Source organism: Lethenteron reissneri, chromosome 58 (genome assembly GCF_015708825.2).
Source record: "Lethenteron reissneri isolate LAM-NWPU_2019-01 chromosome 58, ASM1570882v1, whole genome shotgun sequence".
In the NCBI taxonomy this organism is placed as follows: Eukaryota; Metazoa; Chordata; class Hyperoartia; order Petromyzontiformes; family Petromyzontidae; genus Lethenteron; species Lethenteron reissneri.
The window spans coordinates 5,145,866-5,171,926 of record NC_083836.1 but is presented as its reverse complement, the minus strand read 5'-3'; the positions used below and the strand labels follow the sequence as shown (position 1 = coordinate 5,171,926).

Below are 26,061 nucleotides of genomic sequence, written 5' to 3'. Positions count from 1 at the left end.
CACGGAAGGGAACTGGACGGGGAACAGTTGGCAAGCTTCGATTTAAAGCTTTCGTGACTGCAGGGATTCATCTTCACGGTTCTTTCGGTAAAGTCACGTAGAAGGAAAATAATAAAATAATAAAAATAAAACATAATAAAATAATTCTCACGACGTTTCGGCCACAACGCAAGCAGCCGTCCTCAGACGCTGTCTTTCCGACAGACCTGTTCTTCACCTGAGGACGGCTGCTTGCGTTGTGGCCGAAACGTCGTGAGAATTATTTTATTATGTTTTATTTTTATTATTTTCCTTCTACGTGACTTTACCGAAAGAACCAAGAAGAAGAAGAAGTTGGCAAGCTGTCATCGGAGGAAACGGAAACGAGGAATTGGTGTGTACCTTCACGTTGTCCGATTTCATATCCGACTCGCCGTAAAGTCCCTTCATGAACCCGGTTGTGCGGATCACCTGCAGGATGAAATAAAAAAAAACACACAAAAACCAGGTCAAGGTCAGACGGATGGCATTGTTCATCGTTGTTGCCTTTGCGCGTATCATAACGATTGTGGGTTTTTTTACTAGTGAAATTAAGGGGTTTGAAAATCATTCAGCGTTACGAAGACTTCGACTGCTCAACCTGTGCCACTATCATCACCACCAAAAATAAAGATCTCCCCTGTATAGCCTTAACAGCTTGTTGGGGCAAGTGCTGTTAGCGAGCAGCAGCGATGAAAACCGGCACGGCATACAAGGGCGGTCAGGCGTGTTGGCCAGCACCACACGTCCGACCGCCTCCATCTCCCCAGTGGCGCTGGTCACACACCGCAACGGGTACTCATTTGAGGCTCAGTCGATCTAGGGGAGGGCCCAGGATCGGTTCAGATAATAAGTCACCGATGTTGTATCACAACGATTGTTATAATACAGACAAACGGAAACAATTGCACGCGCTGTGTAAGACAGCAGCCAAACCCACACATTTAAGTGGAAGGCCGTTAGACATTTGACCAATTTAACACGCAGGTTTTCGCGACCAATATTATTCATAAACGAAAAAAGTTTTGGGTTAGATCGCGTAAATATGAATGTGTCATTTACCCACCACCACCACCACCAGGCATAGCCAATAAGTAAAAAAAAACTTTGGAAAAACATTTTAACCCATATGGATTTAAAAGCAAAAGTAGAACGATTGGCTTTTTCATTATAGTAGGTGGTTTACTAATCGACAGCCTAACACTTGAATCACTGGGGTCGGCCAGTGTGCAAGAGGCACGAAGATCAAGTCATTCGTGACCGCTGCTATAAAAATAAAAATAGGAAGAGATGACTCTCAAAAAACGCACACCAATGTTGTTAAATATTAGCGACCGTTGCACGGATCATCATGTTCACAACCTTTCTGTACGAACTGTATGGCTGAAAGGTTGTTTAATCAGTATCCCCACACAATATGTATCGTGAATATATTTTTGACTTGCCTTTGTTGATTTTTATGAATGAGTTGTTTGTGTGTCACACCGAGATTATTTTATATCTCTCCACACTGCAGAAAATTCCGTCACAGTTCCTACGATTGCTTTTTCATTGCTTTCATGGCTTTATTTTGGTGATTGCGAAAAGTGTATTGGTTTAGCCATGTTTGTTTGTTGTAGTACAGAGTTAGACTGATGGCCTAAATCTAAGTTGTCTTGTGGTTGTTGTGGTTGTTATTTGACTTGCATCCCACTGGGATTTTTGCACACAGCGTTGTTGTACGGTGTTTTTTCTGCAATATTTTTCTGTCTTTTCTTGGATTTTCTGTTTGCACTTAGTCACATAGTCACTTTAAGATATTTTTTGTTTATGTTTTTGTTTGTTGCGGTTGCACCCGATTCAAGAGCCGAATGGCTCACAGGGCTACACCTAATACATCAACTTGAACTTGAGATGCTCCCCCCTTTCAACAGGAACTTCTGTCTCAATGGACACACACATCTGGTAATAAAGTTCTTTTATGGATGGACCCAACTAAACTTTGCTGCCTTATTACACATCATCATCATCCAGTTCTAGATTTGAAGCTTTCGTGACTGCAAGGATTCATACTCTTAGTTTTTTCGGTAAAGTCACGTAGGTAAAACATGAAATTAAAATTAATAAAAATTAATAAAAAATTAATACAAATTTATTTCATTTTTTACCTACGTGACTTAACCGAAAAAACTAAGAGTTTCATCATCCAGTGTCAAAGCTGGCATGAGTCTACGTTAAAATTAAACAAATATATTTTGTGACACTACTTTTGTAGTGGTGTACAAGTGCAAACAACAAAAACTCAAAGACATTTGCCGATTATACATGTTATTTCCTTACGAGGCAGTTATTTTACGAATGTGTTACGTTATTTTTCTCTTATTTCTGCATTAAAAAGTTCACTGCCGGCCGCATCCCTCCTACTTCAGTGCATACACGAGCGGTAACGATTTGAAATCGGCTACAAATCTTCCGAGCATACAGTCAAGAAGACTCACAAATGGGATGCCCGAGTTATTTCTTGAACGCGAGCCTGCAGGACAATTTGGATGATTACGAACCGACCGCTTGACTCACAAGGGCCGGATAAACTTTTCAATTGCGCTCGATCAGTCCGGGATAAAGCCTACGCTACGGCCACTTGAGGACAGGGTAGAACAGCTGTCTCTCCGAGCAGCGCGGGAGAGAACGAAGCCACGTTTTGCAACATGCCTTGTCCCGTTACGGAGCTAGCCAAGAAGAAGCAATTAGCGAAGCCACATCAACACTGTTGCTAGTGCCAACACGGTTTGTTGGTAGACGTGTTTCGCCAATTGTTACGCAACGGCCACCAAACGCATTCCTCTTCATCTGAATCGGGAACACGAACGAACACACAGAAGGACACATTCTCACTTGGCTTCATTAGTTCCTTCTCTGGAATATCGTACGAGTGCCTCCGATCTGTTTGCTCCTCACGTAATCCTTTTTATCTGAGCTCGCAATGTCATTTATTTATGCAAGCTGACGAGAACAACATCCACGCAATGATGCATCGTGAGAAGACGCAATGTACGTTTGGACGCACTGCTTCACCAATTAAAATGTATTCTTGAGTCCAGGATAGGGTGAATTGAATCTTCCGCATGATAAAATGATTGTCAATTCTTCAGAGGTCGTAAGCAATTCATTATAAGAGTGGACGAATTTCACTAAATTTGAGTCATCGTGATTACGGATTACTTTAGGTTGAATTTATCGATTAATAATCGATTACTATCTCGTGGTACCAGGTAAAAAATGAGTAATCGTCGGGTACATTAAAGGGGCAAGTCTAACACTATCCCACTCAAAACCGCCCTTCAAAGACGTAATAAAATGTGGTTGTCCTGTGAAGAGACTGGCCCCACTATAGCAATGTAGAATCTCCACCACTGGCTTAATTGCGTCCAGGGAGATGATCGCCACCTCAGACTCGATTGAGCGGAGAGAGACGACCTGACTCAAGACTTAGCGCAGCACAGTCCAGCTATTCATAATCAACGATTTTTGGGTTTAGATCGCGTTTATTTATAAATGTGTCGTAACCCTCCACCACCCGACACGGCCAATCAGTAAAAAATGTGTCACGTTGACAAAGACAAATAGTTCACTGCTTTAGCCCACCGGTGTGTTGAAGCAACAACATTCACAATTTGAGTACGACGTTTCGCTGGTAATTACAACCAGCATCATCGGGCAATTCGCCAGAATGGTGAGGCTCTCCTGTGTCTCCCGTTCTTATATAGAGCAGCAGCAGGATGACGTCATCATTAACTCATTAACTCATCAGGTGCAAAGATTCAAGGGGGGAGTGATTGTATTATATACTAGATTAGTAATCAGGCTATTGTTACGATGCGAGTTGTAGATTAGTAATCATTTGGAATGTGTTTTATTGTGATTATGCTACATTAGTAATCTGTTAGTGGTTGTTTCCCTTATAAGTAATTGTAATGTATCTTATTTAATAATACGCTTCCAGGCCGCACTAAGCCTGTAGCTGTCTGAGCGATTAAAGTTATTTCTGTTTCTCTCAATTTCAATCGATTCTCTAATTAGTCTTTGCCAGTAGTAACTAGTTTTACACAACACTTCCACGTTGTCAAAATCAATTGAGTGTCCCTGTTGGCATGCATGTTCTGCTACTGCCGACAGTTGTGTTTGTGATAGTTTAATATTTCTCTGGTGTTCTTTAAGTCTTACACTAACGTTACGCCCTGTCTGTCCAATATAGCATCTGCCACATACACAATTAATCCGATATACACCTTCTGTTGATAATTTAGGTAATTCGTCTTTAGTGCACGTTACTAGTTGTTGAATTTTGTGTACTGTACCAAATCTTACTGTAATGTTTTGCTTTTGCAAAACACGGGCTAATTTATCAGTTACTCCTGAGATAAATGGTATTTTTATTGTTTTAATAATCTGATCGCTTTCAGCAGTGTTGCTTTGCGATCGTGTTTTGGCTTTTAGTGCTCTGTTAATTTGAGCATTATTGTAGCCATTCTGTCTTAGTGCTTCTTTAACATGTTTAATCTCTCTCACTAGACTTTCACCATCTGACACTGTTTTAGCCCGATGTATGAGCGTCTTGATAAGAGAGGATTTCTGAGCTGGGTGATGATGCGAATCTGCATTCAGATAGGCATCAGTGTGCGTTGGCTTTCTGTAAACGCTGTGTGTTATTTTACCGTTTGGGCCATGCCCAAGTAAAATATCCAGGAACGGGAGTGTGTTATTCACCTCCATTTCCATGGTGAACTGAATGGCCGGGTTTTGTGCATTGAGATGATTTAGAAAATCGTTAAGTGTATCTTTACCATGTGGCCAGACAACCAAAGTGTCATCCACATATCTAAACCAAAAGGATGGTTTTAATGTGCTCGAGGCAAGTGCTCTGGTTTCAAAGTTTTCCATGTACAAATTTGCTATAGCAGGAGATAAAGGAGAGCCCATTGCTGCTCCCTCCCTTTGTTTAAAGAATTCGCCTCTCCATAAGAAGTAAGTGTTATTTAAACAATGGTCTGCGAGTTTCGGAATATCTTTTGGTAAACCTGTATTCTTTACCAGTGTATCAAGTAATTTAAGCGACTCGCTCACTGGAACCTTAGTGAATAGCGAAATCACATCAAAACTCACCAAAATATCATTAGGGTTAAGTTTAATATCTTTGATCATATTCACAAGATGTTCTGAATTTCTTATGAATGATGATGTCCTACCGATGTAAGGCTGAATTTGTTTAGTTACATATTTTGCTAATTTATAGGTGGCAGAGCCAATTGTACTGACTATAGGTCGTAAAGGGATGCCGACTTTATGGATCTGGTTGTAATTACCAGCGAAACGTCGTACTCAAATTGTGAATGTTGTTGCTTCAACACACCGGTGGGCTAAAGCAGTGAACTATTTGTCTTTGTCAACGTGACACATTTTTTACTGATTGGCCGTGTCGGGTGGTGGAGGGTTACGACACATTTATAAATAAACGCGATCTAAACCCAAAAATCGTTGATTATGAATAACATTGGTCGCGAAAGCCTACGTGTTAAACTGACAGTCCAGCTACTCGTCATGACAACTGCTGCATGGTGGATTATACAGCTTGGCATTGCCACCGTGCTCGTTAAAGTTTCATGCGGGACGACCCTCTGCGCATAAATAAACACGGCGTATAAGATCACGAAACCTCGCTTCGTCGAGTGGTGGAGGGTTATAGTTAACAATGAACCTACGTACCATACGTAGCTAAGCGTGCTAATCGGAGGTGCGGGGGAAGGACAACAAACTACCTACGTGATTCTAGATTTGAAGCTTTCGTGACTGCAAGGATTCATATTCTTGGGAATAATAATAAAAAGGGGGCCTGTCCTGGCTCCTCCCCCCTCAACCAGTATATATACGGGATCGGATCTCTTGGAAATTCTCATTTATTTGATACAGCAAGCGGGCTGTGACGGTTCCACCTGAAGACGGAAGCTTGTGTTGCCTCCGAAACGTCGTGATTTTTATTTTATTTTACTTTTATTTATTTTTATTTTTGTACCTACGTGAATTTACCGAAAAAACCCAAGAATACCTACGTGATCTAACCCAAGAGAAAGCAACTACGAATCGATAATTGACCTTTTTACATGTCAGGCATAAATCTGGGCAGATTTCACATCTCGTTTGAAGTGTACAACGTACACCGCCTGGGCCATTTTCCACATTGGTGGAGATGAAAACATCGGCAGGTTTACTCCTTTCGATAGTAGGAAGCCACGGGAGCTATGCACATGGTGGTGAGATGTTAATGACCTCGCTAGGTATTCAGGAGGTCGTGGGTTCGATCTGGACCCTGACGCCTTTATATTTGGAGTTTGCGTGTCTCTCTCTCCGTGGTCGCGTGGTTTTTTCTCCGGTTCCTCTGGTTTTTCCCTCCACATTTAGAATCAACGCGCGTTTGGAGAGTCTCGCCGATGAGCCCCCTCGGTGAACTATCATTTGTGTGGTCAGGTCACTTCTAATAAAAGAGCTATACATTATAGAGCGGTGGGCCTTACCTGGTTAAAATAAACAAAGTTTTTTTAATATAGTATATTGTTGCTGCAGTGCAGAATGAGTGTTCCAGTGTGTTGTTATTGTATGATTACACTGGTAGGAACCCACTGATTCCACCAGCCCACAGGGGAGTATTGTGTCCGTCCGTCGTGCAGGGAGGGGCTGGGTGGGGAGGGTGGGGCTGGGTGGAGAGGGAAGGGTGGGGCTGGGTGGGGGGGTGGGGGTAGGGCTGGGTGGGGAGGGGTTGGTCACCCCGTGGTGCCCTTATAAAACTCAACGTTTAACCTACTCACGCCGGCTTGTGCCCGCCCTCACAGTCGGGCATATTTGCGGAATACACCACGCCGCCGTTGACCCTGCAGGCCATTGACCGAGCAACCCAACGTTCCTACCAGCTCCCTCCGCAGGAATGTGTTGTAGTAGTTGTGTACAATGTAATTAGATTGTATAGCGAGACGCGCTTCTGTGATGACGTAGTGTATGCGAGCCTGATCAGTGTTAGAACACAGCGCGTTACCCTGTCGATAGTTACTGAAGCGTGCTGCACATGTATCACTATACAATGCTGTAATGCTGCAATGTTATAGTAGTAGTGTATAATGTAGAGATATTGCTACGTGAGATGGTATAGTAGTAGTAGTGTATAATGTAGAGATAATGCTACGTGAGATGGTATAGTAGTAGTGTATAATGTAGAGATATTGCTACGTGAGATGGTATAGTAGTGGTAGTGTATAATGTAGAGATATTGCTACGTGAGATGGTATAGTAGTAGTGTATAATGTATAGATATTGCTATGTGAGATGTATAGTAGTAGTATATAATGTAGAGATATTGCTACGTGAGATGGTATAGTAGTAGTGTATAATGTAATAGTGATGTTGTTATAGTTGTAGTGTATAATGTATTGATATTGTTATAGTTGTAGTGTGTAATGTAATAGTGATATTGTTATAGTTGTAGTGTATACTGTAATAGTGATATTGTTATAGTTGTAGTGTATAATGTAATAGTGATATTGTTATAGTTGTAGTGTATAATGTAATAGTGATATTGTTATAGTTGTAGTGTATAATGTAATAGTGATATTGTTATAGTTGTAGTGTATACTGTAATAGTGATATTGTTATAGTTGTAGTGTGTACTGTAATAGTGATATTGTTATAGTTGTAGTGTATACTGTAATAGTGATATTGTTATAGTTGTAGTGTATAATATAATAGTGATATTGTTATAGTTGTAGTGTATAATGTAATAGTGATATTGTTATAGTTGTAGTGTATACTGTAATAGTGATATTGTTATAGTTGTAGTGTATAATGTAATAGTGATATTGTTATAGTTGTAGTGTATACTGTAATAGTGATATTGTTATAGTTGTAGTGTATAATGTAATAGTGATATTGTTATAGTTGTAGTGTATAATGTAATAGTGATATTGTTATAGTTGTAGTGTATAATGTAATAGTGATATTGTTATAGTTGTAGTGTGTACTGTAATAGTGATATTGTTATAGTTGTAGTGTATAATGTAATAGTGATATTGTTATAGTTGTAGTGTATAATGTAATAGTGATATTGTTATAGTTGTAGTGAATACTGTAATAGTGATATTGTTATAGTTGTAGTGTGTAATGTAATAATGATATTGTTATAGTTGTAGTGTGTAATGTAATAATGATATTGTTATAGTTGTAGTGTATAATGTAATAGTGATAATGTTATAGTTGTAGTGTGTAATGTAATAGTGATATTGTTATAGTTGTAGTGTATACTGTAATAGTGATATTGTTATAGTTGTAGTGTATAATGTAATAGTGATATTGTTATAGTTGTAGTGTATACTGTAATAGTGATATTGTTATAGTTGTAGTCTATACTGTAATAGTGATATTGTTATAGTTGTAGTGTGTACTGTAATAGTGATATTGTTATAGTTGTAGTGTGTAATGTAATAGTGATATTGTTATAGTTGTAGTGTGTAATGTAATAGTGATATTGTTATAGTTGTAGTGTATACTGTAATAGTGATATTGTTATAGTTGTAGTGTGTAATGTAATAGTGATATTGTTATAGTTGTAGTGAATACTGTAACAGTGATATTGTTATAGTTGTAGTGTGTAATGTAATAGTGATATTGTTATAGTTGTAGTGTATAATGTAATAGTGATATTGTTATAGTTGTAGTGAGTAATGTAATAGTGATATTGTTATAGTTGTAGTGTGTAATGTAATAGTGATATTGTTATAGTTGTAGTGTGTAATGTAATAGTGATATTGTTATAGTTGTAGTGAGTAATGTAATAGTGATATTGTTATAGTTGTAGTGTATACTGTAATAGTGATATTGTTATAGTTGTAGTGAGTAATGTAATAGTGATATTGTTATAGTTGTAGTGTATACTGTAATAGTGATATTGTTATAGTTGTAGTGTGTACTGTAATAGTGATATTGTTATAGTTGTAGTGTGTACTGTAATAGTGATATTGTTATAGTTGTAGTGTATACTGTAATAGTGATATTGTTATAGTTGTAGTGTGTAATGTAATAGTGATATTGTTATAGTTGTAGTGTATACTGTAATAGTGATATTGTTATAGTTGTAGTGTGTACTGTAATAGTGATATTGTTATAGTTGTAGTGTATAATGTAATAGTGATATTGTTATAGTTGTAGTGTGTAATGTAATAGTGATATTGTTATAGTGAATACTGTAATAGTGATATTGTTATAGTTGTAGTGTATAATGTAATAGTGATATTGTTATAGTTGTAGTGTATAATGTAATAGTGATATTGTTATAGTTGTAGTGTGTAATGTAATAGTGATATTGTTATAGTTGTAGTGTATAATGTAATAGTGATATTGTAGTCAGGCGAGGTTTGCCTACCGTGATGAGGCAGTGTATGCCAGCCTGATTGGTGCTACAACTCAGTCTGTTATCGTTATAACAGTTACACCCTGGCCACGCTAGTGTGTTACACAGCACACTATGATGTTATAGTCGTAGTGTATAATGTAATACTATTACATTATACACTACAACTATAACAATATCACTATTACAGTAATAGTGATATTGTAGTAATGCGAGGTATGCCTACCGTGACGAGGCAGTGTATGCGAGCCTGAACGTTGTTACAACTCAGTCTGTGATCGTTATAACAGTCACACCCTGGCCACGCTAGTGTGTTACACAGCACACTATGATGTTATAGTTGTAGTGTGTAGTGTAGTGAGATTGTTATAGTCGTAGTGTATAATGTAATAATATTGTAGTAATACGAAACTCGCCTCTGTGATGACGTCGTGTAGGAATCTGAACGGTGCTACAACTCAGTCTGTTATCGTTATAACAGTTACACCGTGGCCACTACAGTGTGTTACACAGCACACTATGATGTTATTGTCGTAGTGTATAATGTAATAGTGATATTGTTATAGTTGTAGTGTATAATGTAATAGTGTTATTGTAGTCAGGCGAGGTTTGCCTACCGTGATGAGGCAGTGTATGCCAGCCTAAACGTTGTTACAACTCAGTCTGTGATCGTTCTTAGTTACACAGTGGACACGCTAGTGTGTTACACAGCACACTATGATGTTATAGTCGTAGTGTATAATGTAATAATTAGATCGTAGTAATAATACGAAACTCGCCTCTGTGATGACGTCGTGTAGGAATCTGAACGGAGGTTTTCCGAGGAGTTTCTCCGTCAGCGGCGGCTTGCGGATAACGCGGCCCAGCGTCTCCTGGGTGCGCTTCACGGCGCTGGCGTCCATCGTGGGCTCGCGAGGGAGAAGTCAATCAATTATACGCGCGAGAGGCGACGTTTGTCGCTGTTCGTTTGATTGTTTTAGTCGCTGAGGAGAATTTTTTTCGGTGATTTCGACGGCGGCGACGACGGTGGAGCTGCGACCACAATGCAGCGCGCGAAGTGAGCGCGCGCGCGCGGCCCTCAACGCGGTTGCCTGGGCGACGCGTGACGTCATCCCCGGGTTACGGAAAGCCCCGTGGCTCGCGCGCTCGCCACTTTGTGCGCGTGCGTGCGCGTGTGTGTATTAAAAAAACGCGATTTTTGTTTACGAACAAAACTAAAACGCGCGACATTGCGCGGACGTTGCGCGAACGTTCGGCGAACGTTGGTCCAACGTTGAACCAACGTTAGCGTTAAATTTCGATTTAAAGCTTTCGTGACTGCAGGGATTCATCTTCTTGGTTTATTATATTATTTTATTTTATTATGTTTTATTTTTATTATTTTATTACTTCCCTTCTACGTGACTTTACCGAAAGAACCAAGAAGATCAACGTTAGCGTGTTGGCAGGCGAAGCAGGGCGCAGGGGCGGGGTTTACAACGTTGCTGCGACGTTGAACCAACGTTGGCTGAACGTCGGGGCAACGTTGCTCCGACCGTTGTCGTGTTGACCGGCGAAGCCAGAGCCCCCGTGGGAGGGGGGGAGGGGGGGGAGGGGCTGGTTACGCAATCGCCGCCGTGACAGCAGCTCGGCTCGAGACGAGGACGACGAGGAGGGGGCAGGCGGGGGGGGGCAGGGGGGGAGGAGGGGTAAGGGGGAGGAAGGGGAGGGAGGGAGGAGGGGGAGGAGAGGAGGGGGGAGGAGGAGCAGCAGGGGAGGAAGGGGAGGGGAGGGGGAGGAGGGCAGGGGGGAGGAGGGCAGGGGGGAGGGGGAGGAGGGCAGGGGGGAGGAGGGCAGGGGGGAGGGGGAGGAGGGCAGGGGGGAGGAGGAAGAGGGCGGGGGAAGAGGAGCGGGGACAGGCCGGGGGGTAGAGCAGCAGTAGTAGTGCAGCAGCAGCAGTAGTAGTGCAGCAGCAGCAGTAGTAGTGCAGCAGCAGCAGTAGTAGTGCAGCAGCAGCAGTAGTAGTGCAGCAGCAGCAGTAGTAGTGCAGCAGCAGCAGTAGTAGTGCAGCAGCAGCAGTAGTAGTGCAGCAGCAGCAGTAGTAGTGCAGCAGTAGTAGTGCAGCAGCAGCAGTAGTAGTGCAGCAGCAGCAGTAGTAGTGCAGCAGCAGCAGTAGTAGTGCAGCAGCAGCAGTAGTAGTGCAGCAGCAGCAGCGTAAAAGCAGTAGTAGTGTAGCAGCAGCAGTAGTGTAGCAGCAGCAGCGTAACAGCAGGAGTAGTAGTGTAGCAGGAGTAGTAGTAGTGTAGCAGCAGGAGTCATGTAGCAGCAGCAGCAGTAGTAGTGTAGCAGTAGTAGTAGCAGTGTAGCAATAGTAGGAGGAGTAGTGTAGTGGTGTAGCAGCAGGAGTAGTAGAGTAGTAGTGTAGCAGCATCAGTAGCAGCAGCAACACCAACACCAGCATCACCACCACAACAACAACATCATCATCATCATCCCGTGCCCGCGATGAACCCCGTGGCGAGCACCGACGCGGACGAGAAGAAGCAGCTGTGGGACTCGGACGAGGTGCGTGCCTTGCTGTCTCTGTGGGGCGAGGCGGGCGTGCAGGCCGCGCTGGAGGCATCCGTGCGGAACGAGAGGGTGTACGCACGCATCTCGGCTGAGTTGAGATGCTCGGGCATCATCCGCAGTCCCAAGCAGTGTCGCGAGAAGGTGAAGAAACTGAAGCAGGAGTACAAGAGGCTCAGCGAGGCGGCGGCTGCCGGTCGCAAGCGGAGCCGACATTATCAGATGCTGGACGCAGTGATGGGCCGTGGTGGTGGTGGTGGTGGCTGTGGTGGTGGTGGTGTCCGTGGTGGTGGTGTCGGTGGGGTTAAGCAAGAACAGCAGCAGACTCATCATCAACAGCAAGAACAGCAGCATACTCATCATCAGCAGCAGCAGGATCATCATCAACAGCAGCAGAATCATCAACAGCAGGATCGTCATCATCAACAGCAGCAGAATCATCATCAGCAGCAGAATCATCATCAAGAGCAGCATCATCATCAGCAGGATCATCATCAGCAGGATCATCATCAGCAGGATCATCATCATCAGCAAGATCATCATCGGCAAGATCATCATCAGCAAGATCATCATCAGCAGCAACAGCAGGATCATCAGCAGCAGCAGCAGCTTCAAGAGATGGTGGAGTCTCAAGAATCTGGTGAGTCCATGAAAAAAAAGTTCAACAATCACAGCAGCAAGCAGCAAACGCAATCTCCTTGGTGGCTAGGAGATGTTGACACGCGGTTGGAACTGACCACGTGTCAACATCTCACGGTGGCTAGGAGATGTTGACACGCGGTTGGAACTGACCACGTGTCAACATCTCACGGTGGCTAGGAGATGTTGACACGCGGTTGGAACTGACCACGTGTCAACATCTCACGGTGACTAAGAGATGTTGACACGTGGTTGGAATCGACCACATGTCAACATCTCACGGTGGCTAGGAGATGTTGACACGCGGTTGGAACTGACCACGTGTCAACATCTCACGGTTGCTAGGAGATGTTGCCACGTGGTTGGAACTGACCACGTGTCAACATCTCACGGTGGCTAGGAGATGTTGCCACGCGGTTGGAACTGACCACGTGTCAACATCTCACGGTGGCTAGGAGATGTTGACACGCGGTTGGAACTGACCACGTGTCAACATCTCACGGTTTTCTAGGAGATGTTGACACGTGGTTGGAACAGACCACGTGTCAACATCTCACGGTGGCAAGGAGATGTTGACACGTGGTTGGAATCGACCACGTGTCAACATCTCACGGTGGCTAGGAGATGTTGACACGCGGTTGGAACTGACCACGTGTCAACATCTCACGGTTTTCTAGGAGATGTTGACACGTGGTTGGAACAGACCACGTGTCAACATCTCACGGTGGCAAGGAGATGTTGACACGTGGTTGGAATCGACCACGTGTCAACATCTCACGGTGACTAGGAGATGTTGACACGCGGTTGGAACTGACCACGTGTCAACATCTCACGGTGACTAGGAGATGTTGCCACGTGGTTGGAATCGACCACGTGTCAACATCTCACGGTGACTAGGAGATGTTGACACGCGGTTGGAACTGACCACGTGTCAACATCTCACGGTGGCTAGGAGATGTTGACACGCGGTTGGAACTGACCACGTGTCAACATCTCACGGTGGCTAGGAGATGTTGCCACGTGGTTGGAATCGACCACGTGTCAACATCTCACGGTGGCTAGGAGATGTTGCCACGTGGTTGGAATCGACCACGTCCCAACATCTCACGGTGGCTAGGAGATGTTGACACGTGGTTGGAATCGACCACGTGTCAACATCTCACGGTGGCTAGGAGATGTTGCCACGTGGTTGGAATCGACCACGTGGCAACATCTCAGGGTGACTAGGAGATGTTGGAAACGACCACATGTCAACATCTCACGGTGGCTAGGAGATGTTGACACGTGGTTGGAACTGACCACGTGTCAACATCTCACGGTGGCTAGGAGATGTTGACACGCGGTTGGAACTGACCACGTGTCAACATCTCACGGTGGCTAGGAGATGTTAACTGCCTCGCCTGGTATACAGGAGGTCGGCCGCGTGGGTTCGATCCCAACCTTCGCCCCCACGGTGAGCACGGTTTTGGCTGAGGTACGGTGCGAAAGAAGAGGGGGCCTAGTAATAGGTTTATACCCTTTCAACTGGTACAAAAACTGACACCTTTATACAAGGCATCATCAACTTCAAGGACAGTGCATATCATTATCAGAGTTGTTCCTTTTTGTTTGTATCTTGACTGCTTGTGTTGTGGTTATTGCCAACATGATGCCTTGTATAAAGGTGTCAGTTTTTGTACCAGTTGAAAGGGTAAAAACCTACTACTATATTTTGCCACTGGTAAAGGAGATGTCTCATAGGGTAAAAGAGAGGGCCTGTTTGTTGGGCCAACGTTAGCGCGTGGGACGACGAAGATGCAGTGACGGATTCACCGCGTCCCGGTTTCCGTCGTAGACAGGGGCTGTCGAAATGGCTTAATGATGATGACTTCGGTGTCCACACACGATTATTCTTTGGTTCTTTCGGTAAAGTCACGTATAAAGATAAAATAATAAATTAAATAATAGCATACGACGTTTCGATTGCAACACAAGCAATCATCAGGTATAAATGAAATAGCGACACAAAATCTAACCAGAAAACTATAGACAGACATATAAGCAGACAGATATCACCAAGATACATAGAGAGTTACACAGGCACAGAGAGGGAGATCGTCTCTGTGGGGTGGCCTTAAATAGACAGAGGGGGGCGGAGGCAGATAGAGGGAGGGGTTAGAGACAAAATTTACATGTCAATGAGTACGAAGAGACGCGTAGTAAAGTACGGTAGGCTTGAACATTAAATTAAATAACCTAGCAAAATATCGAAATGTTATGTAATACACCACAGAGAGTCGGTCAACACACAATTAACGCATAGCCTGGTCGATTACTGCAGTCACGAAAGCTCCAAAATTAAGATTCCACACACGATGTTGTTTGGGTCACCTGGGCCGCATGAATGGACCACTGCCAGTGAAGACAACTTGATGTCGAAACCCGGTCCGGAGTGTGTTTTTTTGTGTGTGTCAACGTTGAAGCGACAATGCTGGTTGCAACGTCGCCTTAACTCGTGAAATAAAATAAATGAAAGATAGTTAAATGTCAGAATGTTTATTATCCGACGAGATGTGAAGCTCTTTCTCAGATGTTCAGTGAACGTTTCAACCGCGGATGTCCTTCGCGTTCGTAACTATAACCGGAGTCGTTTCGGGCTATGGCCCTTATGTTCGATGAAGAAGGATAATTGCCAATAACGTTGGCTTTCTTATAAAATATATATTTTCTTTAAAGGCCACACACGCGACCTCCCCGGGAGAGAATAGAGAACACACGAACTCAGTGGCGGCTCCTGCAAAATCTCTCAGGGGGGGCAAATGTCTGGATGATTGATAAGGATAAGGTCCACCCATGCAATGGATAAATTAACAGCTTAAGCATGTAAAGGCAACTTCACTTCTTTAATATTAATGAAAAATAAAGTAACTCTTACAATACATCTTGTTTGTTTCTATACTCACTATTAAAACAAACCAATAGGTGGCGACAAATTATATTGTTGGATGAAACGTGCTTACGTATGATAACGTAAGCACGTATGATGACGTAAGCACGTTAGGGCGAGCCCTCCCGGAAGCCATAGAGAATGCATTGCAGCGCCCCCGTTCGAAAAAAAACATCTTTGAATGTAAGTCTATGGGGCCACTCGGGGCGATTCTCAGCTGGAGGGAAATCGCCCAAAAAGAGGCGGTACTCCACAGAACGTAGCATGACGCTGATTGGACTATATCCAGAGGCACAGTGACGGCTAGCGTGACTCTGTGGTTCAATGACATTGGTGGTGCGTCGCCCAATCGCCCTAATGAAGAAACCGCCCCTGCACGAACTCCAACGTTACACAAGAGGCATCGTCAGGCTCTGGGATCAAACCCATGTCCTCCTGCATACCAGGCGAGGGGAGATGGGGTCTCCTCGCCATCGTGAGATGTTCGCGTGGAGTTTTCTCCGGGTCCTCCGGTCTTTCCCTTCCACATTTAGAATCAACATCACGAGTATTTGGCTGCTATACATTTCCAAGTGATCATGATGATGATCCATAATTAATTTGGAGCTTTCGTGACTGCAGGAATTACTCTTTGGTTCTTTCGGTAAAGTCACGTATAAAGAGAAAATAATAAATTAAATACTAGCATACGACGTTTTGATTCGATTGCAACACAAGCAATCATCAGGTATAAATGAAATAGAAACACAAATCTAGTATACTTAGAAATGTAATGTAATACAACATAGAGTCGCCTATGTATGTCTCTCTCTCTGTGTATCTCTGTGATATCTGTCTCTACTTATATGTCTGTCTATATGTCTCTGGTTCTGTGTTTTATCTTTCTCTCAAATTTAGCATTCTCAGGAAGAACGTAATCAACCAGGTAGGGTGTTGACTGTTGAATGTTATCCGACTCTCTGTTGTATTACATTACATTTCTAAGTATACAAGATTTGTGTTTCTATTTCATTTATACCTGATGATGATTGCTTGTGTTGCAATCGAAACGTCGTATGCTAGTATTTAATTTTTTATTTTCTCTTTATGCGTGACTTTACCGAAAGAACCAACGAGTGATGATGATCCACTTTGCTGAGCTATCATTTGCGAGAGCCAAGGTCACTTCTGAAATAGAGGGATGTAGCTCGGTGGGGCATTACCGGGTGCATTGAAAAATTATAATACTCCGATGGATGCTCCTGCTGTTGTGGAGTGACTCATGCAGCCAGCTATGGCTGCAGGGTTTTGGTAGTACATGTTGTTTATGCCATTTATTGTGAAAATTCCGTCACAGTTCCTATGATCACTGTTTCATTGCTTTCATGGCTTTATTTTGGTGATTTCGAAAAGTGTATTGGTTTAGCCATGTTTGTTTGTTGTAGTACAGAGTTAGACTGATGGCCTTAATCTAAGTTGTCTTGTGGTTGTTGTTGGTTGTTTGACTTGCATCCCACTGGGATTTTTGCACACAGCGTTGGTGTACGGTGATTTTTTTTCTGTAATATTTTGCTGTCTTTTCTTGGATTTTCTGTTTGCACTCAGTCACATATTCACTTTAAGATTTTTTTGTTCATGTTTTTTGTTTGTTGCGGTTGCACCCGATTCAAGAGCCGAATGGCTCACAGGGCTACACCTAATACATGAACTTGAAATGAACTTGAACAAAAAAATGTTCCGTTCTGCAGTTTTACGTTGTCAAGCCATGGGCCATGTCGGAAAGCATTTACAGAATCCATCCGTGTGCGTGTCATTTGTTTTCCTTGCTAGAGGACGCCTCGTCCGTCCACTCGGACGGCAGTGTTCTAATCGAGGATGTCCATGACGGCACATCGACCCCGCAAGCCGGACACTCGTCAGCGGTAAACCCGGGGTTGACGAGTCTCAAGACACTGCAGGGTAAATATCCAAGCGTGAGCTCTCAGATGAGATCAATGATTTATCTCGGGTGCCAATATCGCCCTCGATAAAGCAAGGAGGAGGCACCGGTGCACATTACGGCAGGACGGGGAACGGCGCAGGCGGTACGGAACGGCAGGAATGATAAAAGAAACCCCGTCACGGTCTTGGCGGCTAACACCCGTCTAACACCCATCTAACATCCGTCTAACATCGAGATGCCGATGTTGTCATCGTGTTGTTCCAAAGAGCAAGTGGGAAAAAAATGCAACTCTTGCCTCATTTTCTTATTCCCCATCCTGCATTGCCAGTTCTACTTAAAAGCCCAACACTCTGTAAATAATGAAGGAAACAAAAAAGAAACCCATCGCAAGCGGAGGATTATGAACGGGCTGGAATTTCGCGTGAAATGTCCTGGGAGTAACCACATTGCATGTGCATTGCATGCTCAGTAACACCTTGGATTGCGAGCATAATTCGTTACGGAAAGGTGTTTGTAATCCAAAGCACTCGTATATCAGTTGTGATCACGTGACGCTCGGCAGACAAAGCGTGTACACGTACTACTCGTATTGCAAGACCTCGCTCGTTTATCAAATTAATGTTTATTTAAAAAAATTGCTCGTCTCGCAAAACACTCGCAGACCAAGGTTTTACTGGACAATGCAATCAGCCTTGTCTACCTTGTAACCGCAGCGTATGTATTCACAGTTGCACAATGCGCACTGTTGTGCTGTTAATATGTTGTATTCATAATCAACGTTTTTGGGTTTAGATCGCGTTATTTATAAATGTGTCGTAACCCTCCACCACCCGACACGGCCAATCAGCAAAAAAAGTGTCACGTTGACAAAAGACAAATAGTTCACTGCTTTAGCCCACCGGTGTGTTGAAGCGTGAAACCACAACATTTACAATTTTTGAGTAGTACAACGTTTCGCTGGTAATTGCATCCAGCATCATCGGGCATAATAGTTCTATGCGATATGATATTTACGTCTCTTTTGTAGTAGTGTATTATATCGCTGCTGCTGCTGCTGCTGGCAAGTTGTATGAGTGTTATGTTTTGGATGTATGTTGAACTTCTTTCGCGCCGTACGTGGCCAACCGTGCTAATCGGAGGTGCGGGATGATGTGTGTTGAACTTACACAATGAGACCTCCTTTACCAGTGGCAAAATATAGTAGTAGGTTTTTTACCCTTTCAACTGGTACAAAACCAGTATAAAACTGACACCTAAGAAAAGCTGTCTCAGGTGTGGACCAATCAACTTCAAGGACAGTGCATATCATTATCAGAGTTGTTTCTTTTTGTTTGTATTTTGACTGCTTGTGTTGTGGTTATTGCAAACATGATCCCTTGTATAAAGGTGTCAGTTTTGTACCAGTTGAAAGGGTAAAAAAATTAACCCGTAAAAACAAAGTTTTTCACTATAAATCCTTTATATGCGTGTTCAATGGGCCACAACCCAGCCCACATTGGTCTTTGAAACGGGCGGCTAGAGTCCTCTCGTCCTCTGGCTTGAGATGGCTGCCACCTATGGGTCAGATGATTGCCTGCCACCATTAAGCAATTGGTAATTAAATATAAAAAAAAATCCTAAAATGTTGAAAATTTTGGAAAAAAAATTTCACGAAAATAAATTGTCACGCACAACGAGTCGGTGTGCAAAAATGTCAGTTCGATTGGATCACGGGAAGTGGGTTAAAAAACGACCGAAAGATTTGCACGGTCGTAAGCGATCAAGCAAGCAAGCAAGTGAACTTAATATAAAGGATTTAAAAACCTATTACTGTGTTGAACTTCTTTCGTAACCGTACTTTGCCAACCGTGTTAATCGGAGGTGCGGATTCCCCTCCGGGCATTTGTGTTGCATTTCTCTATTTTTCAGCCAAAAAGCGAAAAAGGGACGCGCCAGACTCGGTCGCGGAACTGGCGAAATGCATGCGGGAATCTGACGAAAGGTACATGGAGTTCCTCCGTCAAGAAATGCAGGCCGACCGGGAGCTTAAAGAACGGCAGATGAACCTGGACCGCGACCAGCGGGAACGGGAAACGGAAGTGTCGGCCTACGTCAACAGAGAACTGATCTCCGTTCTGAAACAACTTGGGCACGCGCTCCTAGCAAGGGAGGCAAGGGATCTGCCTTTGGATTGAGGAGAGTTTGTTTTCATTTGTCAATGTGTTTCTTCCGTGCGTGCAGGTTGTACATGAGAACAAACGCATAATCGTGGCATGCTCTTCCCCCCCTCCATCGCAGCTTAAATAGTCGCTCCAAGCCTGGGGTGTGTCATTCAGACTCTGTCTTCTCGACAGACCTGTTCTCCACCTGAGGACGGCTGCTTGCGTTGTGGCCGAAACGTCGTGAGAATTATTTTATTATGTTGTATTTTTATTTTTTTATTATTTCCATTCTACGTGACTTTACCGAAAGAACCAAGAAGATGAATCCCCGCAGTCACGAAAGCTTTAAATCTAAATGTACAGGGTGCTTCAAAAAAAGTTAACATTTACATGGGACTGTTTTTAATGGAAAAAACGGATAATGCACTAATATAATAACAAATGTGTGTTAAATTTTGATTTAAAGCTTTCGTGACTGCAGGGATTCATATTCTTGGTTCTTTCGGTAAAGTCACGTAGAAGGGAAATAATAAAATAATAAAAATACTAAACAATACAATTCTCACGACGTTTCGACTGCAACACAAGCAATCATCATCAGGTGTGAAATCCACAGCACTAACTGCTACACTACCGCTCCCCACACACCACCATCCTTTACTGTGGATTTCACACCTGATGATGATTGCTTGTGTTGCAGTCGAAACGTCGTGAGAATTTTAGTGTTTTATATTTTTATTATTTTATTATTTCCCTTCTACGTGACTTTACCGAAAGAACCAAGAATATAAATGTGTGTTAATCGCTTCAAAAAGTCAAGTCTCCACTTGCTCGCCATCGTTGTCAACGCGTGCCTGGAATCTTCTCCAGGTGGTCTCCAGAGCTCGGAGGCACATTTCTCGTGGAGTTGTTGCAAATTGTCAGAAGTGTTCACATTTTTTTGAAGCACCCTGTACATAAATCTGTTTTGTTAATGACACTGGTCAACACACTTTTAGTGGCATAAGGTATTCCAACGGTTTTAAGGTGATTTTGGGGTGCTGATTCCAAATCTGGCATCAGTTTTTGTCTATCACATCAGGTTTTTGAGATATCAAATATTGCATTATCAATAAAAACTGCAGAAGAATAATATTAAATAAATGTAGATATCTACATAAAATTATATTATAAACACACTATCCTAAAAATACAGCACCATATTTTAACACTAAAGCAGTCACTGACTCGCAACAACTTGCAATCATAAGTGACAGAGTTAATTTCGGGTAAAATCAATGAAAATGGGGTATGCCGATAGCGTAAAATGAGATGTGATAGAGCAAATCTGAGATCAGATTTGGAATCAGCACCCTGAAATTAGTCTAGAACAGCTGCAAAAGTCCAGGCCAGAATTGTTTTTTGTTGACCAGTGTGATAGGTTTCTTTATTCGCATACAAAACTGCTGAACGTGCATCCGTAAAAATATCACACGAAAAATATTGCAATGCGGGTACTTTAATGTTTGGTCAAGAAGTACAGGATTCTATGTCCCTCGTGTTCTATTCAACTGTCAAAACGTTACACAGTAAGGTACTTAGGAAGATTTCCATGAACATCAGCCGCTTCACCCTCACATCTTTTCGGTAACATGTCCAGGTTGAGCGCATTCCATTTGAGCAGTGGCGGCTCCTGCAAAATCTCTCAGGGGGGGCAAATGTCTGGATGATTGATAAGGATAAGGTCCACCCATGCAATGGATAAATTAACAGCTTAAGCATGTAAAGGCAACTTCACTTCTTTAATATTAATGAAAAATAAAGTGACTCTTACAATACATCCTGTTTGTTTCTATACTCACTATTATTACAATCCACTCAGTTTCTTTTATTAAAGATTCCACTAGGTGGCGACAAATAATATTGTTGACTGAAACGTGCTTACGTATGATGACGTAAGCACGTTAGTGCGAGCCCTCCCGGAAGCCATAGAGAATGCATTGGAGCGCCCGCCGTTCGAAAAAAAACATCTTTGAATGTAAATCTATGGGAACAACCAGAGTGAAATCGCCCAAAAAGAGGCGGTACTCCACAGAACGTGACATGACGCTGATTGGACTATATCAAGAGGCACAGTGACGGCTAGCGTGACTCTGTGGTTCAATGACATTGGTGGTGCGTCGCCCAATCGCCCGAATGAAGAAACTGCCCCTGCATTTGATTAACCTATTCGATGAAGGGATTGTTCGAGCCTAACCATGATAGAGGGGAAGATGCCTACTGGCTAGCATCGTTGTCGATAATTGTACCGCGCTATGGTGCAGAGTAAATGTCGACCGCCATTCGTACAGACATGCCACGCAGTTTTGCCTCGGAACTTTTATTTTGAAATGTCCCGCCAGTACAAACTTTCGCTGTAAATAAAAACCTCGTTAGTGTTAGACGTCTCTCGCCTGAGCCGATCGCGAGCATCTTGCAAGCTGCTCCCGTGTTGAGAACTGACCAAAGTGTTCGGGTGGCGAGCGGCGTTTGTGGGGGCGACTGCCATCTCCATCTCGGTGGGGCGGTGAACTCGTGTGGGAACCTGATGCGTAAGAATTCTCCAACCCCGCCTGCCACCACCCAACACGAAGAGCTCCCTGGCGAGAGATTCAAGTTTTTGAAACGAGGTGATGGGCCTCTGGTTCAGAGGCGGTGGCCTTGGCCAATATCGTCGATACGGCGGTGGCTGCTGTGATTCTGATCTTTTCGGAATCGGAATCTTTATTTATTACTGGAGGAGGGATCCGATGAGCTATGGATGTCCAGCAGGGACGGGTCACAATGTTACAACAAGAACAAACAATACAAAAACACGATTGGAGTGCAAAGTATAGCAAAGGAAAACAAATCACTTTAAAAGTACCGTATATACAAATTTAAAAGAGACATTTTTTTTATCTTATGTAAGGCCCCATTGAGCCATTAGCTTCTTTCGTCAGAAGCGGCCTGGCCACGAATGACAGCTCAACGAAGTGGCTTTTGTAAATCCACAAGTTTGTGTCGTTTAGCTGTCTGAGAACCCGAGAGAGACCAGGCTAAAGTCTCATTTGCAAGAGAGGTGACCTTGGCGGCCTGGGTCAATGTGAGCCAGTACACGGGATGGTTCGTGAAGTAAGCCTCACTGGCTTGCTGTCCTCCAGCAGCAATGAGCTTCATCCTCTCTCTGGCTCAGATCCAGATCCAGGGGCAAGAGGCAACAACGACGCATCATCATCGGATGGTGCTGGCATCTCAAACTTGCAACCCCGGTTCCGAGCTCGGACGATCAGGACCATCTTTCTTCTCCCCTCTCTTCCGGCCCCCTTCACCTGCCTCTGATGATGTCCACTACCTCTGTGCGATGTAACATCCGCCGTGTGGGAGCGATGTCGCTGTCTCTGCGGCGCGAGTGTCGGTGCGGTGTGATGTCACACACCGTTGGCACTGCTGGATAACGCACGATCAGGCGGTCATTGTTGGGGACTAGATTTGAAGCTTTCGTGACTGCAAGGATTCATATTCTTAGGTTTTTTCGGTAAAGTCACGTAGGTAAAAAAATTAAATTAATAAAAGTAAAATAAATTATTATTAAAAAAAATTATTTTACTTTTAGTAATTTAAATTTTTTACCTACGTGACTTTACCGAAAAAACCTAAGAATATTGTTGGGGACGTTGGGAGCTTTGGTATCGTGGGGTGCAAGCAGTGATGAGAAGGGAACTTGTACTTTGGACACATGTTGGATGGGCAAGAGGAAAATTGAAAGTGTTCAGAGAAATGGAAGGAACCTGAAAGAGGAAGACCTAACAAAGAATAGCTTATAATAATAGGATTTTTCCCCTTTTTTTGGCAACAAAACTGAAACCTTTTTACGAGGAATTATGTGTGCATTAACCACAATACTTGTGGTCAAAATGCAAACAAAAAACAAGAAATCTGTCTCTGGTGTGGACTAATCAGTTTCAAGGACAATGCATATATTATCAGAGTGTGTTTTTGTTTGCATTTTGACCACAAGTATTGTGGTTAATGCAGTGGCACTATTCCTCGTAACAAGGTTTCAGTTTTGTTGCCAGAAAAAAGGGAAAAAACCCTATTATTATATTTATGGTACTGGAAAAGGAGGTCTAATGATGATAAAGAAATGGCTTGAAGATCACATCCGAGATGGGCGCCAGAAAGATGTGCACCAATTGAGCACATTGGCACAAGGCAAGAGGAAAGTGTAAACAAATGAAGACATTTGCAGTGGACACCGATGGACCATCTGCCCATGGATCGTGATGATGATGATGGTGGCGTGTTGGGTGGGAAATCGATCTAGATTTGAAGCTTTCGTGACTGCAAGGATTTATATTCTTAGGTTTTTTCGGTAAAGTCACGTAGGTAAAAAATTAAAATGAATAAATGTTCACCTGAAGACAGAAGCTTGTGTTGCCTCCGAAACGTCGTGATTTGATTGTATTTTTTATTTTACTTTATTAATTTACTTTTTTTTACCTACGTGACTACCGAAAAAACCTAAGAATATGGGAAATCGATCCTGGAGAGAGATTTCGCGAACTCGCGATTGGTGTGAGCGTGGCCTCTTTATTTGCCAGTACCTCCGGTTTTTTACGTCGGGGATGCGTTCCTGACGACTGTCGAAACGACGTCAAATCAAAAGCGATTTTTTTTTCCTTCCACGAGAGCTAAACAGAGAGCGGAGGCGACAGGTGACCCCGTCTTAACGCGCACGTCTTCATCCCGGACGTACCCGCAACGTCGCGTTAAGTTACTAAAAATACTGTACTCGGCACTAGTGTGACAGCGGTAAACTTTGAACAAAAATTGTACAGGGTACAATACGATACACTACACTATAAAGTCGCGTAAATACCGTGCGTAAACAATATATTGTACTCTGCAGTACGGTACAATTCTTTACGCACGACGCCGCAATGGTAGTTCGTGTCCAGGTTGGTAGCTGGTGGCGATGGCCGAGAGGCGACGGATTTACGAGAAAAGACGGACGACGTGATTGTGGGTCGAGGTGACGCTGATTTGGTCGTGGCGGTATTAATACAGCGGCGACTACTCTACTTACGAACATTCGACTTACGAACTTTCAGAGATACGAACAAACCTGTCCGTATGTCCAGTTGCCTGTTCAGACCGAGAGTCGTAAGTTCAACCGTCGCGCAATAGATGGCGGTGGTGGCATCTACGTCTGTAGAACGTGAAGACCCAGCGGCATCTACATCTGTAGAACGTGAAGACCCAGCGGCATCTACATCTGCAGAACGTGAAGACCCAGCGGCATCTACATCTGCAGAACGTGAAGAACCAGTGGCATCTACATCTCCAGAACGTGAAGAACCAGTGGCATCTACGTCTGTAGAACATGAAGACCCAGCGGCATCTACATCTGCAGAACTTGAAGACCCAGCGGCATCTACATCTGCAGAACGTGAAGACCCAGTGGCATCTACATCTGCAGAACGTGAAGAATCATTGGCTTTTACGTCTGCAGAACTTGAAGAACCAGTGGCATCTACATCTGCAGAACGTGAAGAACCAGTGGCATCTACATCTACAGAACGTGAAGAACCAGTGGCATCTACATCTGCAGAACGCGAAGAACCAGTGGCATCTACATCTGCAGAACGCGAAGAACCAGTGGCATCTACATCTGCAGAACGTGAGAAACCAGTGGCATCTACATCTGTAGAACGTGAAGAACCAGTGGCATCTAAATCTGCAGAACGCGAAGAACCAGTGGCATCTACATCTGTAGAACGTGAAGAACCAGTGGCATCTACATCTGCAGAACGTGAAGAACCAGTGGCATCTACATCTGCAGAACGTGAAGAACCAGTGGCATCTACATCTGCAGAACGTGAGGAACCAGTGGCATCTACAAAACATGAAGAGCCAGTGGCATCTACATCTGCAGAACATGAAGAACCAGTGGCATCTACATCTGCAGAACGTGCAAAACCAGTGGCATCTACAGAACGTGAAGAACCAGTGGCATCTACATCTATAGAACGTGAAGAACCAGTGGCATCTACAGAACGTGAAGAACCAGTGGCATCTACATCTACAGAACGTGAAGAACCAGTGGCATCTACATATACAGAACGTGAAGAACCAGTGGCATCTACATCTACAGAACGTGAAGAACCAGTGGCATCTACATCTACAGAACGTGACGAACCAGTGGCATCTGCAGAACGTGAAGACCCAGTGGCATCTACATTTACAGAACCTGAAGAACCAGTGGCATCTACATCTGTAGAACGTGAAGACCCAGTGGCATCTACATCTACACAACGTGAAGACCCAGTGGCATCTACATCTACACAACGTGAAGAACCAGTGGCATCTTCATCTACAGAACGTGAAGAAACAGTGGCGTCTACAGAACGTGAAGAACCAGTTGCATCTACAGTACATCTAC

At 43.4% G+C, this 26,061-nt stretch overlaps 2 protein-coding genes across 3 annotated transcripts in view; one reads left to right on the top strand and one right to left on the bottom strand.

The window, feature by feature from the left end:
* TRAF3IP1 (TRAF3 interacting protein 1) overlaps positions 1 to 10,995 on the bottom strand; it is a 37,898-nt gene extending 26,903 nt beyond the window's left edge. Inside the window, exons 1-2 of one of the 2 annotated variants that reach the window (XM_061575454.1) lie at positions 10,225 to 10,995; positions 382 to 450 (exon numbers count right to left, since the gene is read on the bottom strand). In XM_061575454.1, coding sequence (XP_061431438.1) covers positions 382 to 450; positions 10,225 to 10,347 — 192 coding nt within the window. In that variant the 5' untranslated portion in view covers positions 10,348 to 10,995. The remainder of the gene's footprint in view (positions 1 to 381; positions 451 to 10,224) is intronic. The other variant, XM_061575455.1, reaches the window with a different exon arrangement.
* A 370-nt stretch (positions 10,996 to 11,365) lies between these two features.
* On the top strand, positions 11,366 to 20,255 carry LOC133357511 (transcription factor SPT20 homolog). The gene is made up of 3 exons (XM_061575477.1): positions 11,366 to 12,632; positions 17,367 to 17,495; positions 19,387 to 20,255. Exons 1-3 carry the CDS (start codon positions 11,930 to 11,932, stop codon positions 19,650 to 19,652), a joined length of 1,098 nt encoding a protein of 365 aa, XP_061431461.1. The 5' UTR covers positions 11,366 to 11,929; the 3' UTR covers positions 19,653 to 20,255.
* Positions 20,256 to 26,061: the final 5,806 nt, after the last annotated feature.